At 32.0% G+C, this 20,619-nt stretch overlaps 1 protein-coding gene across 1 annotated transcript in view; it reads right to left on the bottom strand.

The window, feature by feature from the left end:
* Window positions 1–20,619, bottom strand: part of Tmem131 (Transmembrane protein 131) — a 322,751-nt gene that overhangs the window by 194,406 nt on the left and 107,726 nt on the right. The window contains exons 11-14 of the mRNA XM_085808921.1: window positions 20,502–20,610; window positions 19,933–20,038; window positions 19,276–19,426; window positions 6,393–6,563 (exon numbers count right to left, since the gene is read on the bottom strand). Coding sequence (XP_085665047.1) covers window positions 6,393–6,563; window positions 19,276–19,426; window positions 19,933–20,038; window positions 20,502–20,610 — 537 coding nt within the window. The remainder of the gene's footprint in view (window positions 1–6,392; window positions 6,564–19,275; window positions 19,427–19,932; window positions 20,039–20,501; window positions 20,611–20,619) is intronic.

The raw sequence follows: 20,619 nt of genomic DNA, 5'->3' as shown, positions 1-20,619 counted from the left end.
AGAAGTAAGTTCTAAGGCAAAAGAAAACTGGATAAAATCGAAATATGAAAGAAGATGCTTTGATTGTGGAAAATTAGGACATTTAATTAAAAAATGTCGAAATAATAATAATAGTATAAAGTGCTTTTGCTGTGGAAAATTCGGCCACAAATCAACTGAATGTAAGATGAAAACTAAACAAGAACACCGACAGCAGGGAAATGTAACAAATAAAACTTATAGAATGTCAAGCAAGGAAACAGAATATGAATCAGCTACATGTTTATTTGAAGTATCGGAGAAAATAGAAAGCTCATATCTTAATCAAGATAGAAATGATGGAAAGAATAAAATAAATGAACAAGAGAATAGAAAAATTAAAAAGGATTATTGATTCAGGAGCCACATCTCACATGGCAACTAATAAAGAAATATTTACTAATTTTAAAGATGAAGAATGACAAATAATGATGGCTGAAAAAGGGGCCATGATCAAATCAATTGGTATTGGTAACATTAAAATGCAAACTGATAGAAATAAGAACATCTTGAGAGTAGAAAATGTTCTGCAAGTACTGAATTTAAGTGAAAAATCTGCTGTCAGTATCAAAAATTGTAGATCATGATTTAAAAGTAATTTTTACCAAGAATAAAGCAGAAGTGATCAATAAATAGAGAAACATTCTATATATAGCTAACAGAAATGGAAATAAATTTGAAGTTGAAGGAAATATTGTTGAAGAAGCTAAAAATAGTTATGTTAATGATGTACTATGGCATCAGAGACTAGGTCATATAAATTATCAAAGGCTGATAGAAATGAAAAAACACTCATCGGTCATTGGATTTGAAAATGTAAAAATTTCTGAAAACAATTGTGAACCTTGTACATTAGGTAAAATAACATGAACATCTTATAAAAGTGTGAAATTTAAGCAATCTGAAGATATTTTACAATTATGGCACATAGATTTAGTTGGACCAATTGAGAAATCAATAGATGGAAGCTGTTATGTTTTAACAGTGGTAGAGGATTACAGTAATTTCATATTTGTGATAATTGAGAAGAGTGAAACTTCAGAAACTCTAATCAAACTTATCATTCAAGAAGAAAGACAAACAGGACAGAAACTAAAAAGAATTCGTAGTGATAACGGTAGTGAGTTTTTAGCTAAAAATATAAAAGAGTTTTTTGAAAAAATGGGAATTAAACATGAACTTACAACCCCTTATACTCCGGAAAGTAATGGAAAAGCTGAACGTTTCAATCGTACTATAATTGAATATGCTAGAACTATGTTAATTGATGCAGAATTACCGATAAAATTTTGGTCTGAAAGCGTTAAAGTAGCTGTACATGTGAATAACAGGAGTCACAAAAAGGATAAAAGGTTTACACCATATGAACCATATAAAGGACGCAAGCCTAACATTACTTATCTTAAAAGATTTGGATGTGAAGCATATGTTCATATAAGATGAGAAAAACGTAGAAAGATGGATCTAAAAGCTAAAAAAGGAATTATGATAGGCTATAGCATGAAGAGAAAAGCATACAAAATTTATATCCCTGAACTAAATAAAATTCAAGAAGTGAGAGATGTTAAATTTGATGAACATAAACTTGGATCACCTTTACTAAAAGAAAATTATTTAAAATTCAATAAAAATCAAATATTAGAAGAACTTATTATTTTTTATAAGGAACAAACTAATGGAAATGTAAATAATTCAGAAATAACTGACAGATACTATAGAGAAGATAATACAACAGATGAAGAAGCTGAGAAAATTTTGCCATCCAACAGTGATGATGAACACAATAGCAATTCATTGGAAAAGCCAACCGAGTATCCACAAATAAATGAAGAGCATGGAAATGATAGTCATGGAAATTCTGTACAGAAAAGACCAGCGCGAACTACGAAGCCTCCAGAAAAATTAAAAGATTATGTAGTATACAATACAAATGAAGGATTACCTAAGACGTATGATGAAGCTATAGAATCTGCTGAAAGTGAATTCTGGCTACATGCAATGACAGAAGAATTGAGTTCAATGGAGGCTAATGAAGTTTGGGAATTAGTTGAAAGACTCATCGATAAGAACGTTATTAAAAATCGCTGGATATTCTCAAAAAGGGATGAAAAGGGTAATTTAGAAACAATTTACAAAGCAAGACTAGTAGCAACCGGATTTAATCAAAGAAAAGGAATTGATTATGAAGATGGATATAGCCCAGTAATGAGACTTGTAACCTTTAGAACATTACTATCGATTGCAGTTTACAAAAACTACAAAATAAGATTTTTCGATGTAAAAACTGCATATTTAAATGGATACTTGGATAAACCAATTTACATGGAACAACCATCTGGCTTTATATCAGATCCGAACAAAGTATATCTTGTAAACAAAAGTATATATGGATTACCACAGTCAGGAAAATGCTGGTATGATGAATTATGTAAAGTTCTTTAAGAATTTAACTAGACTAAAGTCAGATCCGTGTGTTTATATTTATAAAGATAAGATAAAATATTTTATCATAGCAGTATATGTGGATGATTGAATGGTGATTGGATATTCAAATTCTGAGATAAATGACATCATCTCTCAACTATCTAAATAGTTCACATTACGAGAAGTCACTAAAACACAAAAATTTTTAGGAATAGACATCCGGCAAGAATCTGGAAAACTTATATTCAGTCAAGAAAACTATATAACTAAAATCTTAAAAAACTTTGAAATGGATGAATGTAAACCTATCAAGACTCCAGGAATATTGGGTGAAAATCTTGATGACATAGCATCTTCGCCACCTGTGTCAAAGACATATCAAGAAGCAATAGGTTCATTGATGCACTCAGCAACAGGCACAAGGCCAGACTTAGCTTTTGCAGTAAGTAATTTGCCAAGATATAATCAAGATCCCAGAGAGAAACACTGGAAAAGCTGTAAAGAGGATATTTAGATATATTAAAGGAACACAAAATGCTTGTTTAGTGTATACTTCAGACAATGGAAAATTAAATGCTACATCAGATGCAAGTTGGTGTACCACTGAAGATGGAAAATCATTTGGAGGTTATTTCATTAAATTAGGTAAAAATTTCATAAATTGGAAGTGCAACAAACAAAAAATAGTTGCTCTATATACAATGGAAGCTGCACTTTTAGCATTCTGTGAACGTGCATGTGAAGTTAAATGGTACATCTTTTTTACTTGAAGAATTGGGTCAAGATGATCTTATTGACAAACCAATAGAAATTAAAACAGACTGTCAAGCATTAATAGATTGGATTAAAAAAACAAAACAAAGTAACAGTTCATGCCACATTAATAGAAAATATTTCTTTGTTAAGGATGAATATGAAATGAATCAAATCATTCCTCAGTTGTGTTCACAAAATCAAGAAGCGGATATTTTAACAAAGTATCTACCTAGGGTGAAATTAAAAGGTGAACTATTAAACTACGGACATGACTGACTGATTAAAATTATATCTTTAAATACAAATAAGGGGGGAATTGATAGTATTTGTTTATAAAGCATAATTTTAAGTTTTAATATTTTGGCAAAATTGATATTAAATTGTAAAAAGAATGAGTTAAAAATGTATCTTGAAGAGAGAGTTTCATTATTATGGTTTGGTAGAATGTGGTAAGATTTCTTATGTCTGATTTTCTCCAATACAGTTTTTTTTTTTTTTTTTTTTTTTTTGTATACAGCCATAATGTATTTTTGTTAGAAGTGGATGATTCTTTTGAGAATGTTATATATATACGCCAATCTTAAAAAACCAACAAAACGGCCTGGCATTCAAAAAGAGACCCTTTTAATGAACAAGATTCTACTTTCAGGTTTTGCAATCCTAAGTTTTAACAGCCATTTGCTAGATGACGAAGGTATGTTACCAATTTTTTGGCCATTTTTTCAAATGCTTTCTGAAAAAATTTTAACTTTTTTCCCCCCAAGACTAGACTTAAATAATTTTTTTTTTTTAAATCTAGATTACAACTTCGATTTATTGTGCTTATATTTTATTAGATGTTTTGCCACATTTTATGTGTTTAGCTTAGCATTATTGATTGATTTATTGATTTTAACCAAGTCTAAACATCTAGGATTCAAAAATAAATAAATAAAGAGTAGGAGTAAAGTTTTCAAAACCTCAATTTAAATGTTAAAAATCAGGGACTTTCAAACATAAAAAATCCTTAAGAATCTTTGGCACATTAAGGAGAAATACTTACAATAATATCCCATGAAGAGTCTATTAAAACAGTTTCTAGTCGTCGCATCAGTTTTTACATTTTAATTTCTGTTAAAAATTTCACTACACATGCTTTTGCTAGAAATTAGGCATTTTCACCGGCATTCTTGCTTTTGAATTACATTTTATCACTCAATTAAATTAAAATTTTCTTCAACATGACCTGGGACGTAGTGGTTTATTTCCTTAAATTACATTATTTTCACAATTTCAGCTGCTTCACTTTATATTTAACTATTATTCAAATAGCAGGTTTTAGCACTTCTGCATTTTTATTTGAATTTAAGACTTCCCACTTACTATTAAAATCCCGGATTCTGGGTTTCTGACCTTTAAAAATCTTGACTGTAAAAAAAGGTAGCCATCTACTTACTTTTATTTACTTACTCATTTACAATCTTTTGATATTACGAAATGTAACAATTCCAAATACTTAGATTTAATGTTACACCACCATTACATGTAATACTTGTAGTTCAGAATATATCAGAGAGATGAAAAATGATCTTAATTTTAGGATTAGTAATCACAGATTATACATTAAAATATTTCCACACACACAGCAACAGACTAGTTTTCCACATGCCATAGCAGTGTCAGAATATTTTTACTCGCACAATTTCAGTGATGCCATTAAAATATCGGATTTTATTTCTAATTTAAAAAACAGACATTTTAAAGAGTGACTTAACTCATTCTTAAACACAAAACACTCTATACACATGAATGAAACCAACTTTGACCCAAAACTTCTTAAACCATTTTATGCATCTTTCCTCACAAACAACTATTTAGTTTACAGAATTCCTTTCAAAAATTTAACAAGAATGTTATATAACATGGAATTTCAATTTTAAAAGACCTACTTTTATTAAATTTAAATTCACCTTAATAGGTGAAAACCATAATGGTGAACTATAAAGGTAAAATTTCTTTCCTGCAAGATTTAACTTCTTGCATCTTATTTTGTTTAAATTGATTTTTAACAATATTTTTCACAGGCATTTCTCAGGCATTAAGTAAGACTCAAGTCTGTTAAGAACTCGGAGGAAGTTTACCAAAATAGACAAGGCTAATAAAGATTTTGGCATTATTTTCAAAACGTAAATACAGTACAAAGTCCAAAACTGAGACCTTCAGACTAGCCTCCCAATTTTTTTTCCCCCTCACAAATAAGATATACAAAAAGAAGCAGGTGTGCCTTAAAAGTAATTTTTTCCACACAAACTGAGTTTCCTCATGTCATTTCAAACATCTGCCGTCTAGGGAATGATCAATGACAATAAAATTATAATTACAGTTTTAGTAAATAATAACATCTTTACAGATATTTTCAAACATATTTAGCTACCAAATTTCACGATTGGGACGAGTGCCACAAATCTGAAGGTTTACAGATACAAGAGAAAAAGAAATTTTCTGATTAACTCAGTATGCAAAGAAATGCTAAATAAAGATATGACTGAAGTCTTGTATTGCAATTACAATGCCTCAAACATTATCAGAATGGCGAATTTCTATGGTATGTTTTCAAATTCAGAAAATAATGCCATTTCAGCTTTGTGACATATCGCAATTTTGGTCTTAGTTTCACATGAAGATGATTCAGGGGGGAAAAACTTTCTTTGTGGAAAATACCTCTCTCTTAAAGAAAGAAATATTATGCAAGAATATTTTTAATTTTATAATTTCTACATGTCACCTTACTATACAACTAAAGACCTAAATTTTGGAATTGACGAAGTCTCCGTGATTGCAGATCTTGGATGCTGTACAATATTTCTAATTCTTTTTTTTAAAATGGCAAATTTTTTTAATGCTAATTGGAACAAAAATTCTTTGTCTTATTCTGATGGAATATAAAACTTAGGGAAAAGCAGAAAATACATATATTTGTATCATTCCCTCCAAATAAATATTTCTCATATATATTTTGATTTTACTTGGCAATAGGAGCTGCATATGAAAAGTTTTTCATTTATAGCAGTTAAAGTAATAACTTACATGCAATGAATATTTATATATATTGTAAGATTATTTATATAAGTTTAATTTTTAAAGCACATATTTAAAATTAATTTAACCATATCTCCATAAATTATATTTCTTTTTATTAATAAATGAGCACTTACCACTTTAAGATGACCAGTAAAACACAAAAGTGGAATGTCAAAATGTGAAATATTAGTGTGCAATCTTAAATAGGAAGTAAGCTGTAAATCAGGAACTGTCGGCTTGAATGTTAGAAATGCCACTGGTGCAGACTGCCCAGGTTTTAATACAACTGAATCTTTCATTCTTATCTGAAAAGACATCTCTATTTTACTACATATAAACATGCACACATACATATGGATGTATACAGAGGCCAAAATAAAAAGGGATAAAGAATGATTAAATTTTCACTTTGTATATTAAATATTACAAGAGAACAAACTTAATAAAGTACAAATTTTATTTAGGAACAGTTATAATAGTAAATCTGACCACTTCTTGCACATATCTGAAACAAAATAGCAATATATCACAATAAAAATACTTATTTTCAAATTTGTCTCAGAAATGTATTTCTGTGCATTTTCAATGTATTTTTAATTTCCAGCCATCAATGGATAATGGCTTAAAAAAAGTTTGAAATCCACAGCATACTTTCTCTTTGTACATTCTAACTACACCAGAAGTCAAAATAATGGTTTTGAAATTCAATTATAAAAATGGTCTTTTCTAAAAGCCTGTGCAAAAACTTAACTAACATAACTTTAACATACTGCATATGGTTTTCGCATGCACGATTTAATCGTGCAATAGGGATACAGGAATACAACCAGTCTTCAATAGACAAAATGTTAGCAGCATATGTCGGTTCATTTGCCTATATACTCAAATTATCATATACGAGAGCCATCCAGGAAGTAGATTACGTTTCCGTCTGTGTCCGCTAGGGGCGGGGCTAGCGCGGCCATCTTGAGGTCAGAGCGTTGCGCAGCTCAGTCTGCATCTAGCCGTGCTAGTGAGAGGTTCGTGCTGTGCTCCGTTCAGATACTGTGACGGTTTGAAATGTCTGCGTTAATTGAAAATCCCGCGAGCTGCGAGGTGCGCTCAGTAATAAGGTTTCTGACTGCAAAAACCTGTAAACCGATAGAAATCTATCGGCAGCTTCGTGAAGTGTATGGGGACAACATTATCACTGAAGGTGGAGTGCGTCAGTGGGTCATAAGATTTCAAAATGGCCGAACCAATGTTCACGACGAAGATCGAAGTGGGAGACCCAGCATAGTGACCGCCGAACTTCTCGAAAATGTCGATGCTAAAGTCCGTGAAAATCGAAATTTCACAATAACGGAACTTTCTTTGAGTTTTCCACAAATTTCCCAGCAATGAAGAAGTGCTATGCAGCGTTTTGATGACGACGCACAGCTGCAAGAAGAGGTAACGAAGTGGTTGAAGGCGCAGGCGGCCGAATTTTTCGACGAAGGAATTTCCAAGCTCGTACATCGCTACGATAAATGCCTTAATTTGTATGGTGACTATGTAGAAAAGTAGTATTTGAGTGTGGCTTTCATCTGTATATAATAAAATTTGTTTCCTATACTTTGTTTATTTTTTTATTCCAAAACGTAATCTACTTTTTGGATAGCCCTCGTATATAACAATAAAATCATAATACAGTTCATTCATCATCATGTTCACATATATTACAGATTTTTCTTGCTGAGCTTATTCCAGTGTTTCTGATGAACACATTATATACAGGGTTGCCACTCAAACAGGAGAGTGAAATTCCCTGATATTTCCAGGTACGTTTTAAGAAAATTCCAGTCTATCCGCGTACTGACTGTACTGAGAGGTAAATTAATTACGGTACCACTTGAAAAAGCAAATTTTGACAATAACATATGACTTATACATATATAATCCCCAAAGCATTATTACTATAACTATAATAGGAGTTGTTTTCTCCCCCCCCAATCTGGATTAAGCTAAATGAAAGAAATATGTGCATTAAATTTCTTGATGGTATGTCATCATACTGCTAGAATTAATTTCAGGATTATGCCAGAGAAAATTTCCTGAAATTTGAAAGCATTACCTACTACTAATAAATAAATTTAGAGGCAAGAAGTAATATTAAATGATATGGATAACATTAAAGTAAATTAATTAAAATTTTAATTGAGATAATCAATGATATTTTGGCAAATATAGTTATATTAAATGGTTAATCTAGGTGACTAATTACTAAACTGGTGTGCAAAACTTAAGCAACAATGTAAAAATTTAGCAGATAGCCATGAAATTGCAGAAAAGGAGGTCTGGAGATCAATGCAAATATCAGGAACTGAACGTGAGAGGCGACGTGAGCGTACACAAAATGCGTGATGTCGGCAGGCGCAGCACAACAGTAGAATAAAAGGAAGGACGGAGACGCAATTCAACATATTTGCTGCAAGTGCCAGTGAAGTCAGCTCGTGAAATATGGCTAGAAGAAATCACCTGGATGACTTCACACATGAAAGAATGTTTCGGAAAGCTGGAGGAGGGCTGTACTGTCACCAGTGTAGCTGCGGAGTTCAGAATCAACAAAAGTGTCGTTTCACGCGCTTGGAAAGCGTTTCAAACCACACGTACAGCTGTTAGAAAGGATGGTGGTGGCCGCCCGAGGATGACAACTGTAGGGGATGACCGACACATAGTCCTGCAGGCGAAAAGAGGCCAACAGCAGTCAGCATGCGCCACTACTCTGCAACTCTGTACAGCAACGGGGCGACAATTATCGCGCTTTACTGTGGCCAGGCGGCTTCACAAAGGGGGCCTATTCGCAGGCCATCCTGAACACTGCCTCCCGTTAAAAGTTCGCCACCGTTTACAGTGGTGCAGAGAGCACAAAAACTGGACAACTGATCAATGGAGTTGTGTCTTCTTTACAGATGAGAGTCGGTTCAGTACCAGAAGCGATTCTCAATGCGTTTTGATTTGGAGAGAGGTCGGGACCTGGTTTTATCCCAGTAATATCAAGGAAAGACACCATAATGGTGGTTCTGGAGTTCTTGTCTGGGGAGGTATTATGCTGAACGGGTGAACTGAGCTCCACGTTTTCAACAGAGGGTCTGTAACCGGGGATCGTTATTGTGAGGAGGTACTCCTTCCCCATGTGCGTCTGTTCCGAGGTGCCATTGGCCCAGACTTAATTTTTATGGATGACAATGCACGGCCACATCGGACTCTTGCTGTTGAGGAGCTACTGGAAAGTGAAGATATCACTCGAATGGATTGGCCAGGGTACTCCCCAGATTTAAATCCCATCGAACATGTGTGGGATGCTTTGGGGAGACGCATTGCAGCACGCTTACATCCTCTGGAGAACACCCAACAATTCAAACAGATGCTGATTGAGGAATGGGAACTCCTACCGCAAGAAATGTTGCACCAACTGTTTCTGAGTATGCGGAAACGGTGCGAAGCAACCATTGCAGTGAGGGGAGGGTATATCCCATATTAAGGAACATCTGCTTGTTGTTCTTCCTCTTGGACAGAGAATCATGAGTCACGATACCATGCGTTCAATAAAGCTTATTTTTGTTTGATTCCATACCGTATGCATTATATTCCTTTTTCAGCTCCGATACTTTCGTCATCCTTTACATACATAATACTCTCCTTCTTTTCTGCATTTCATGTCTCTCAGTCGATTTCTCGTGGAGTTATGGCAAAAAAACCCTGCTGTTGCTTAAGTTTTGCACACCAGTGTATTTTTTTACTTTTTCAAAATGACAAATACGGCATTGACTAAAAAGAAAAAAAGAAGTTTTAAATTATTTTGAGGTAAAATTCTACAATACGCTACGGCCTCGGTACGATTGTGAAAATTGTCGCCAACACCAAAATGACCTGTTTACTGCACATCGCAAAATCATGTGTATACCGCACGTGGACATTAGAATAGAATACATGAGTACCATATATTACGATAAAACCGATTTTGCTTTATACTTGAATATGCATTTCTTTAGTTCAACATGCACTGCACATGCAAGTCTCGATTCTCAAGGTTAGTGAAAACTTACTTGGCCTTTCTAAAGGACAATTGAAGCTGTGAAAACTGGCTCTATGGCAACTGTCCAAATGACACTAATGTGATACATAATTCGGCAAGAAAGTGATCGCTTCCAATGTCGGCGCAAAACTCGCTTTTTTTTGGGGGGGAGGGATTGCCGTATGAAATTCCCTGAATTTTTTGGTCAATTTTCGAATTTCCTGACTTTTTCCAGTTTTCAAGGTAGTATGGCTACTCTGCATATATATCATTCTTATTTCTAAACGTATAATTAAAATATTTGCTGTTACTTTCAGAATAGGTAATAAATAAAGCCGTGTTGTGATTTTGGTTTTGAAAGTATAAATAATGTACTCAGAAGTATCCTCTTCTACAGACTTTAATGTAACTTGAAGCCTGATGTTAAGCTGAAAATTACGCAGTTGAAGCTACTTTTCTTCTTTCGTAATTTAAAGCATTTCAGAAATCATGCTAATATGAAACAATGAAAAAATAATGATAATAAATAAACCAATGTAGTGATTTTGGTCTTGAAAGAGTAAATAATGTACTCTAAAGTTGTTTTTTCTATAATGCCTACAGACTTTAATGCAACCTGAAAAATTATGCAGCTGAAACTACTTTCCTTCTTTCGTAATTTAAAGCATTTCAGAAAATATGAAACAATGGAAAAATTAAAATACAGATTAGGAAAAAAAAAGGGAAACTGCATCAAACTGACAAGAAACAGCTCTTTATTTAAACACTATCAACAAACTCCGCTAAACCTTTTGACTACTAACAGGACATATATGCTGCACTAAAAGTTTAAAAATTAATGCTGGTTTAAAAAGTACTTAGGATCTCCTGAATGTTAGGGATCATCTTCCAATAGCTGGAAAATCAAGATGCCATTTCGTTGTACACAAATGAACACACAGAAAAGGACAAATATGAGTTGCCCGAAGTGTAATGTTGGGTTATGTAAAGAATGCTTTACCCTGTCCCATACAATGTAAAATCTATTTCGCATAATAAAATTTTCCAGAATAATAGGTGTGCTTATGGTAAGTCGATTGCTATGTGTGGGACATATGTATCCTACCATTAACTATGGCTGGAACATGTGTCCCTGCCTTTGGCTTGAAAAACCATTTGTCAAAAAAATCCCAAATGCTAAATTTACCTTATTTATGACTTATTTTGTTCACTTGGATAGAAAAAAGAGTCATTTTTTTAAAAAAAAAATTCCTATGAATAATACGTAATGCTGTTATCACATCTATAGACGCACGCGCTTACCCGGGACAATTCCGAGAAACGAGATTCTAGTAGCACGGCTTTAAGCGGCAGGCTTCCGAGAAATGTTTCGTCTAGCTAGGAGGAACGTGTCCCAGCTACGAGCAACATTTTAAAACTTTTCCCAAAATGTTCTGGCTGGAGACGTGTTCCTCGAACGTTCAACCAATCAGAGGAAAGGTCAGCTTCTGAAGAATCATGGGTAACTTTCAATATGGCGATGGCTCTCACTGTGAAGTGATGGACAGTGGAAATAGATGCCGATTTAATTATTGCTGTTTTGTTGTAATACAACTGCCTGAGTCATTTTTTTTAAATGTGTATATATTCATTAAATATATAATCGTGGAAATTTCAGAGTTGACAGTATTTTACGACGTTCTTGCAGTTCGGATTTGTTTACAAATTTTTCGTAGCCAAAAGTTTGCCAAATTTGTCGTATTTCGCGCTGATCGTGTATTATAACACTGTTATATAATAGAATTTTATTTCTTAAATTTAAGTTGAATAATTTTTAAAAATCCGTTTGTATATGCGCGGCTTTTCTCCTAATTACTTATCTTTTAAATTGTTAACTGCATAATCAGTGACACATTTTAAACAGCATAAAAGATGCATAAAAAAGAAAAGCATAGCTTATGTAATAATGAGAATACTCATTAAATTTGTCTATTATTTTCATGTTATTAATGAAATACTTTTTGGATTATAAATACATTAGAAACTATACTTTTATTGTAAATGCTACATATTGAAACATTGGAAATTTATGGATTTATTATTATGCATGATGAAAAACATTTGTATATACATTCATTAATATAAATCTTATTCATTACATTAATACTAATAAATATATATTAACAACTTCAAAAACATCACATCTCTCTATCTGTATGTAAATATATGACTTATTAGATGTGTATATATATGTATGTATGAATACAAAAATGAACATTGCCAAGAAGTTTATTTGAAGTTACTTTTAATTTAGATAATGATTATGTAATTGGCAGCAACTATAGTTATCAGTTCTTTGCAAATTATTATGGGTATGTAATATAATCAGTTGAAAAGTAATTGATGAGTATTTGAGTACTAAAGAGTGTACACATTTTGTTATTGGGTTAATTCATAATTATATCATACGTATGATCTACGTAATAAAAACATGACTAATAAATAATAAGAAATATAACAGCTGTGCATTTATAACATTTGATTACTTAAAACAGCGCACAACTGATTATCACCTTCATGTCTGTTTACATAATGAATTGCACTTTCCAATTAAGTGCACGGGCGTACTAGTGGTCAAAGCGTCGTTGAACACTGGTAGTTCTGTCTCAGGTTAGAATGCCACGAACGGGCTGGCTACATGACGTTTCCTTGGTTTGCCCCATTTGTAACTGGTATACGAGCCAGTTTTAAAAAATCTTCTAGAAAGGGATCCCTCCTGTTGTTAACCCTCGAGACTTTGCGGTAATCACATAAAACCAACTGAGCCCACCAGTGGCCGAGCGGTAAAGTTGCTGAACACTGGTAGTTCGGGCCGAGGTTCGAATCCCGTGAACGGGCTGGCTGCATGGAAGCTTTTGTGGTTTCCCCCATGTGTAACGTGTATACGAGCCAGTTTCCCTTAGAAAGTGCTCCACGAAGGCATCCCTTCCCTTAGGCAGATAGCCCTAGTGTGCTTTGCTGTAATCGCAATAAACCAAACCATAAAACAAACTCATGATGTGAACATCTAATTTCTACAGTTGGTATAATTAATGTGTTTTAGGTATATTACCGAGTGTCCTATGGCACAGTAAACAACTTGCACATGTTTGATTGCTCATGTATTCATATGCTTTATTTGATCTTCATTTTGTTGAATAGTATCTGCTGGCTGTGAGGAGGTAAATATCAGCCATATAGATTTTTGTCATTTGAATGGACAGGACAGAACAGTAATTATGAGCCATAAAGTTAGTCAGAAAATGCTTTCGCCAGGTCACAAATTTTCCAGTGAGCCATCAAATTTTCATTGAAATGCAGACAACAGAAAATACACATAAGCGATGTATGATAAATAGACTTATCCAGCACATGTTTTTAAACTAATCTTAGTGTATACAGAATTTGGCTATTACTGATGTAATTGATTGCTATAACCAGAAGTGTGTTTATCTGTTACATGAAGTGCCAGAGTGGAGATCAAAGTGATTAACTTGATAGCAATCACCTTTCTATTATCTTCCATTACTAACAATAAAGTTTAAAACGAAAAGCGTGTGAGCGATACAAAACAACACGAAGAAGCGAATGTCACTTGAAAGGAAACGTCACTTTCGCCAATCTGAGTGATAACTGATTCTTGTTTGGCTTTCAGCCTGTTTGCCAAGTGAAGATGGTAACCCTATTCTGCCAAAGGCCGTTTCTCAGAAATGTTGCTGCAAACGTTTTGTTCCGGCAACAAACAGCTAATGTGATAACGCTTAAAGTTTAATGAAATAATCCATATCTGTTGAAATAACTTAATACGCAGAACATTTTCCAAATGAAATTTTTTAAAAAAGGAAAAGCTCTTCTATCTTTTTAAAAAGAAGGGAAAAGTGCACAAACTTTTTTGTTCCTAAAAAAACAAGACGATTTTTTTTTAATTATTTAATTACAAAGTATGTGAATTCATAAATTAAAAAGGCTTCATTCAATGTTCTTTGTATTTCTCATTAACAAACAAAAGCTGAATGTTCCCTTTTTAAGGCAAGTGAATTTCACTTAGTTTGAATTTCTTTTACATACTCTTATGCAGTTTTTTGTACATACTCTTACGAGCTACGCACCTATTTATCTCTTCTAAAATTCCTTTAGTTGATGTTCCCCATCAAATACAGAAATGAACATTTTCTCTTACTCAGCACAGATTATGTATGCAACATTTGTAGTTATTTGTTTTTAAAACTTTATCATGAATTTTTATTCCAAATCTGGCTTTGGTGTAAAACTATACTAGCAGTCAACCTAAGCTGGGAAAACTAGATATGCTAAGAAAGCATGTGCAACCACTGAAGAATGTATCCTGTGTAGCAGTTGTAATTTTGAAATTGCACAATGAAATATCAATATTGTTATGATAAAAAGACATCAGTAAAGGAAGCCTGGGGAAAGAACATCCCTATATTTTTATTTTAAAATGTAACAGTATATTTGTCAATCATTTGCTAACTAATAAGAACAGACCTTTTGGGCAGTTTTGGGTGCTTGATGATATGTGCCATTAGCAGATTTTGTATATCATATGAGGAGTTATCTTAATATTTATCACACCTCTAGTTACTTTTATGGCATCATAAACAGTTCACATCGCTATTAAAGAACTTTCAAAAGATTTTCAACCAGCATATCATTATTAACTCAGGAACCACTTTCTACTGCAGCACTGTCATGCGATAAAATTAGAACTAATTTTACAACACTCCAAAGTTCTTCAGAAATAATAATTATTAATCAAGCCCTTATTAGAAAGTTCAAGTCATATTGCAGCATAGTTAACAAGTGTCTTTCCACCCTTACTTCTGAATAATCATTTTTTAAACCACACTTTTGATTTATCTGGAATGGCGGAATTTATTCATTTACTATGCAGTAACCTCGCCATCCTTTTCTCACATAAAAATTTATTAGAGATAACGAGCACTGAATCTATTGAAAAAATGCATTTGACCTTGCTATATTTAAGTGGTCTTCTTTCCATTATTTTTGAAGCAAGCTTAATCATAAAGGTTCTGCATTGAGTTCTGATTTCTCTTTTCTTTAGATCAGACACTCCACTTTAAGTTAAACTCACAATGGCAACAATACCCATATCTATATCTTTAACATTACAAGAAATGGTTTGATCCAGAATATTTATTTTTATCAATTTTTCAGGAGCTTTTGCCTCTCGCAGTAAATCTCTTAGGACAAATTTTGAGAGAAGCTGATCCAGCATACTATGGAAAGCTTTACACAGAAAGGGGTACGTACGATAATCTGTCTAAAATGGTTTTAGAAATGGAAGTATAATGCCTGCAAGAGGTAAAAAAAAATATTTTTGAAAAAAGAAGCTTATCTTTAATAGCTGTTCTCAGTCTTTCGACTGAAACAATCTTTGACAGTTTGGATCATTCTATATATTTTTTCACATGAGGAAAATACCAATAGCTCTCTCAGCAACAAGTATGTTTTCACAATATTGTCACGGAAAAGTTGTACAGTTAGTGATGGCAATATAATCTGCTTGCCTAGCAGGATTGTCTTTAAACACTCTATGCATGTCTTTAAACAATGCACTTGAATTCCAGTCACTAGCTCTATGCCCAGCTCTAAAGGCACCCTGAACAACAATGCAACCCACAGGACCCAGTATCTATATAACAGTCATCATTATTTGCTACATTTTTTTTTCCCAAACCTCTGAGGAATTCAGGATTGATATTTTGAGAAATTTCTTTTTAACTAGTTATCAGGGTCCCTAAAAAACTTTTCAAAGTGTCATTAGCAGTAGCATGCCACAAAAAAAAAAAAAAAAAAAAAAAACCGATGTGAGGCACCTTGTCCTCACTCCATTTCTCAAACTGTCAGAAAATCTAACAAAAAGGTCTATTTGACCTTTCTGGAAAATTCTATTTAAAGCTTCACTGAATATTAGAATTAAGTGTTCTTAAGATCAGAAATGAGAATCATATTGAAGTATGGAGCTAAACCAAATGACACTAAACATGACATTTTTGTATATCTCTGGTCATAGCTTTATTGCTGTCATCAGACATTTTCTGGAACAGAAGGGCAGTATCAAACACATAAAAAATGTAAACAAACAACTTTCATAAACCACAGTAATTCTACAGCTAACACTGTGCTTATTTAGGAAAGAGTTTTAATTTGATTATTCAGCAACTGGTGGTAGAGATTGTTGTGCTTCAGAACAACTTTTTTCTGTAAAGAAAATTTTAAAAAAATTTTTTAAGTTCATCTTCATAGAAATATTTCTTATGCTTTACATTGTTTAAGTGCCTTGTGGTTACTTTCCTTCCCATGTTACTAAGCATGATATATCTTTTTTTTTTTTTTTTTTTTTGCAAAATGAGCATCTTGCCATGTTAGGAGCTCCTTCAAAATGTTGCAAGCGTGGACCCCACTGACGACTGAAATTAGAATGTGCCCAATTTCGATTAAAAATGTCTTTTTTGCAGACATTTTACAGCTAAAGGGAAGAAAGAAATCTATCTAAAAGTATTTTTAAATAAACTGAAGTATTTTATATTAATTTAGCGGTATAAGTAAGTAAAAAAAAGCGTGTGTGCTAAATTTAGCGAGACTACATCATTATACTGATAGAAGTAGTTTTGCGAGTATGGCAGAGACAACTGCCTGAAAGTACTGTTAATAATAAATAAATTTAGAAGGAAGAAGCCACATCAAATGATATGAATAACATTTAAATAAAGTTATGTAATGAAAAAATGAAAAAGATTAAAAGCTGGGTTATAATAATAAAGAATATTTTGGCAAATATACATATATTAAATGGTTAGCCTAGACAACTTATTATTTTATTACTATTACTGCAAAATGAGAAATAAGGCATTTATTAAAAAAAAAAAAGGTATAAAAGATTTTGTTTTGTATAGGAATGGTGTAACAGTATATTTGTCAATCATTTGCTAACTAATAAGAACAGACCTTTTGGGCAGTTTTGGGTGCTTGATGATATGTGCCATTAGCAGATTTTGTATATCATATGAGGAGTTATCTTAATATTTATCACACCTCTAGTTACTTTTATGTCATCATAAACAGTTCACATCGCTATTAAAGAACTTTCAAAAGATTTTCAACCAGCATATCATTATTAACTCAGGAACCACTTTCTACTGCAGCACTGTCATGTGATAAAATTAGAACTAATTTTACAACACTCCAAAGTTCTTCAGAAATAATAATTATTAATCAAGCCCTTATTAGAAAGTTCAAGTCATATTGCAGCATAGTTAACAAGTGTCTTTCCACTCTTACTTCTGAATAATCATTTTTTAAACCACACTTTTGATTTATCTGGAATGGCGGAATTTATTCATTTACTATGCAGTAACCTCGCCATCCTTTTCTCACATAAAAATTTATTAGAGATAATCAAAAGTTTCAAGGGGAAGGATTGATTACTTACTTTTACTATAAATAACAAACAAAGGACGGGGGGACAAACATTATTACATTTACTGCATTTGTTTCTGAATTTGGACATGAGTTCTGCCACTGTTTATTACTTAAAAATAAAATTTTGAATGAAGAACTCAAACAATGAAAAATCAAGTTCAGAACAAAAAATATTTTGGCATTTTAAAAAATAATTAATTAAATTTGAAAATAAATAAATAAAATAAAAAATACAAAAAGTAAAAAATAAAATAAAAAATTACACATCTTGCATAATTTCAAAGTTTAATAATCATAATATAGCTGCTAATGATGTTGAAAAGCATAACAGTTCAATTTGATTTTTTTTAAATAATGCACAATAATATGATTAAAAAAGCATCAATAGATTTCTTTTAACTTTAAAAATGCATTGCATAAATTCTTGCCATTTTAAGAAGCAAATACTATAGAATGTTAAGTAAACATACGTTTAAAAAAAATATTTAATAATCTAAAAATTATTCAATAATGTGCAAAAGATCACGAATTTTCACTTACCAGGGTTTTTAATTTAAAATGACAACAGAAAAACAAGCTCTATAAACAAAGAGACAGAATTTTTTTTTCAACATGAACAGATTTCTCATTTTTCACAAAAACATGTGAATCACACTTTCTGGATTTTACAGGTTACAAGAAACCAAAGATGCTGGAAACTTCCTCAGCTTTTCCAAAAGGCAATCTGTTTGGAGCTGCAAATTTGGCTTTACGACAGCTGACAAAATGACACTCGATACATCATTTACCAAGAAAGTGATCCACTTCAAGCGCCAGTGCAAAAATACTTCTTTAGGGATTGTTGTATGAAATTCCCTGATTTCTCCAGATTTGGGCTAAAATATTTAAAGTCCTTGACTTTTTTGCTCAATTTTCGAATTCCTAGATTTTTCCTGGCTTGCCAGGTAGTTTCCCAGGTCCTTCTTTGAAGCCTGCAGCCACGTATGATTTCCATATATTTACAACAAACTAAAGGGCTTTTTCTAAAATCGGAAGCTACTTCACCCAATCTTCCTAAATGAATAACACTCCTGCAGCAAGTTTATAATAATACACAAATTTCATCAATTCCTTTAGAATCACAATTCAATAACTGTCAGGAAAAAAAAGCTTTGAATGAAAGGGAGATGAAGAATGACCAGAAAGCATGTGAGACATACAAAATTTTGAAGATGTAGAAGGGAATTTTTATTACAATGCACATTTAATGCTGTCAACCAAAAGCGTCTGAAAAAATAATTTTTGCTGTAACTGCATTTTATATTTTGTACAATATTCAATGCACTGATGACTATTTTAAATACAATATAGAATAGAGCATTATTTGAGCATCTATAAACACCACTTTAAACATGGTAATTAACATTAAAAATATTACATTTTAAACTGTTTTTAAGCAGACGTTCTATTTAAAAATTTACACAATATAAAAACATTTATAAAATGTACAATATTCTTACTGAAAAATGAGATTTAGCTTCATCTGGCAATGATATACTATATATAATTAACACAACATTAAAATTATTTGTGATGTTTAACTGTCGTACATTACTGCTATTCTGTACACCAACATAAAATCTTGTGCAATTTTTATTGTAATCGAGGAACCTGGAAAAAGAAGAAAAAAGATAGCTCCAATTAACTAAGAGGAAACATAAATATTTATGCATATAATCTGAAACCAACAAAAAGGATATTTTCACTAAATTAAAAGGAGCTGAATAATAGCATTCCTTTATTGCAAATACTTAAAAATTATAAAACTGATAAAAAGAGGAAAAAAATTACCACATTTAGGAAATATTTTAAATTTAAAGGACTTTATAAAGTATTCTTTTATGCAGTGAGACAATAATTTTTAAAATATAGAATAACAATATTTTCAACAAATTATAAAGCAGCTATTAACTCAGTTAACATCAAGAACACCTAATAAAACTCACTGCTGAACATTACCTAGCAGAATAAAAATGTTTAATAAATTTTATAAATATTAAATCACAAACTCTGTTAAGGAGTTTCTTCTTAAAGAGAGTTTTATTTTACTTTTACTTAAGCATTAAAATTTTAAGACATATCTTTTTTAAGTTAAAAAAAAAAAAAAAAAAACTTACCCTCGTATTAAATTAACTTGATATGGTATTTGTAGCTTATACTGATTATTTTTTGATTTTATGACTATTTTACCGCAGCACTGCTTAGGGTGCAGAGCTCTTGCAGCTAAAAAGTAAATTTAAGCCAAGTTAATCACAATATACAGAACCTTCTAATATAATATTACAGGACAAGACTTCATTGAAATTTTTATTGAATCTTACTGATACAGTTAAAACACTTTCCTGGTAATGAATAAAGAAAAATTAAAATTCATTACAAGCATATTTAAAAATTATTTTAAAAGAACAAATGCCTGTTTAAAACACACTAAGCTGTCTGAGTTTTTACATTAGACTTACAACTTTCTCTTTTTAGACAGAATAAATATTACATTTTGAACACTATTACAATGAATTTACTTTCATACAAAGATTCAAAATATATTTTTAAAATCCTGAATGAAATTTTTTTATTTAAAAAATTGATATTTCATTTAAAATAATGAATATTTCACAGCTTATTTTTATAACATAATAAATACATATTTGGATTATTATAATTGCTAAAACACAAAAGAAGTACTTACGAGTAAAAGTAACAGTAGCTACTTGAGTACTGAAAACAGTATCTGGTGGTACTTTAACAGGTATAAATTTTACATCTACTGCTTCATTTACTGGAGTGGCAATAACGTTCTACATGGA

The sequence above is a fragment of the Stegodyphus dumicola genome, chromosome X2, assembly GCF_044657685.1.
Source record: "Stegodyphus dumicola isolate Sdum_Otavi_A_Nest chromosome X2, ASM4465768v1".
Taxonomy (NCBI): Eukaryota; Metazoa; Arthropoda; class Arachnida; order Araneae; family Eresidae; genus Stegodyphus; species Stegodyphus dumicola.
This window is presented reverse-complemented; position numbering and strand designations above follow the sequence as displayed.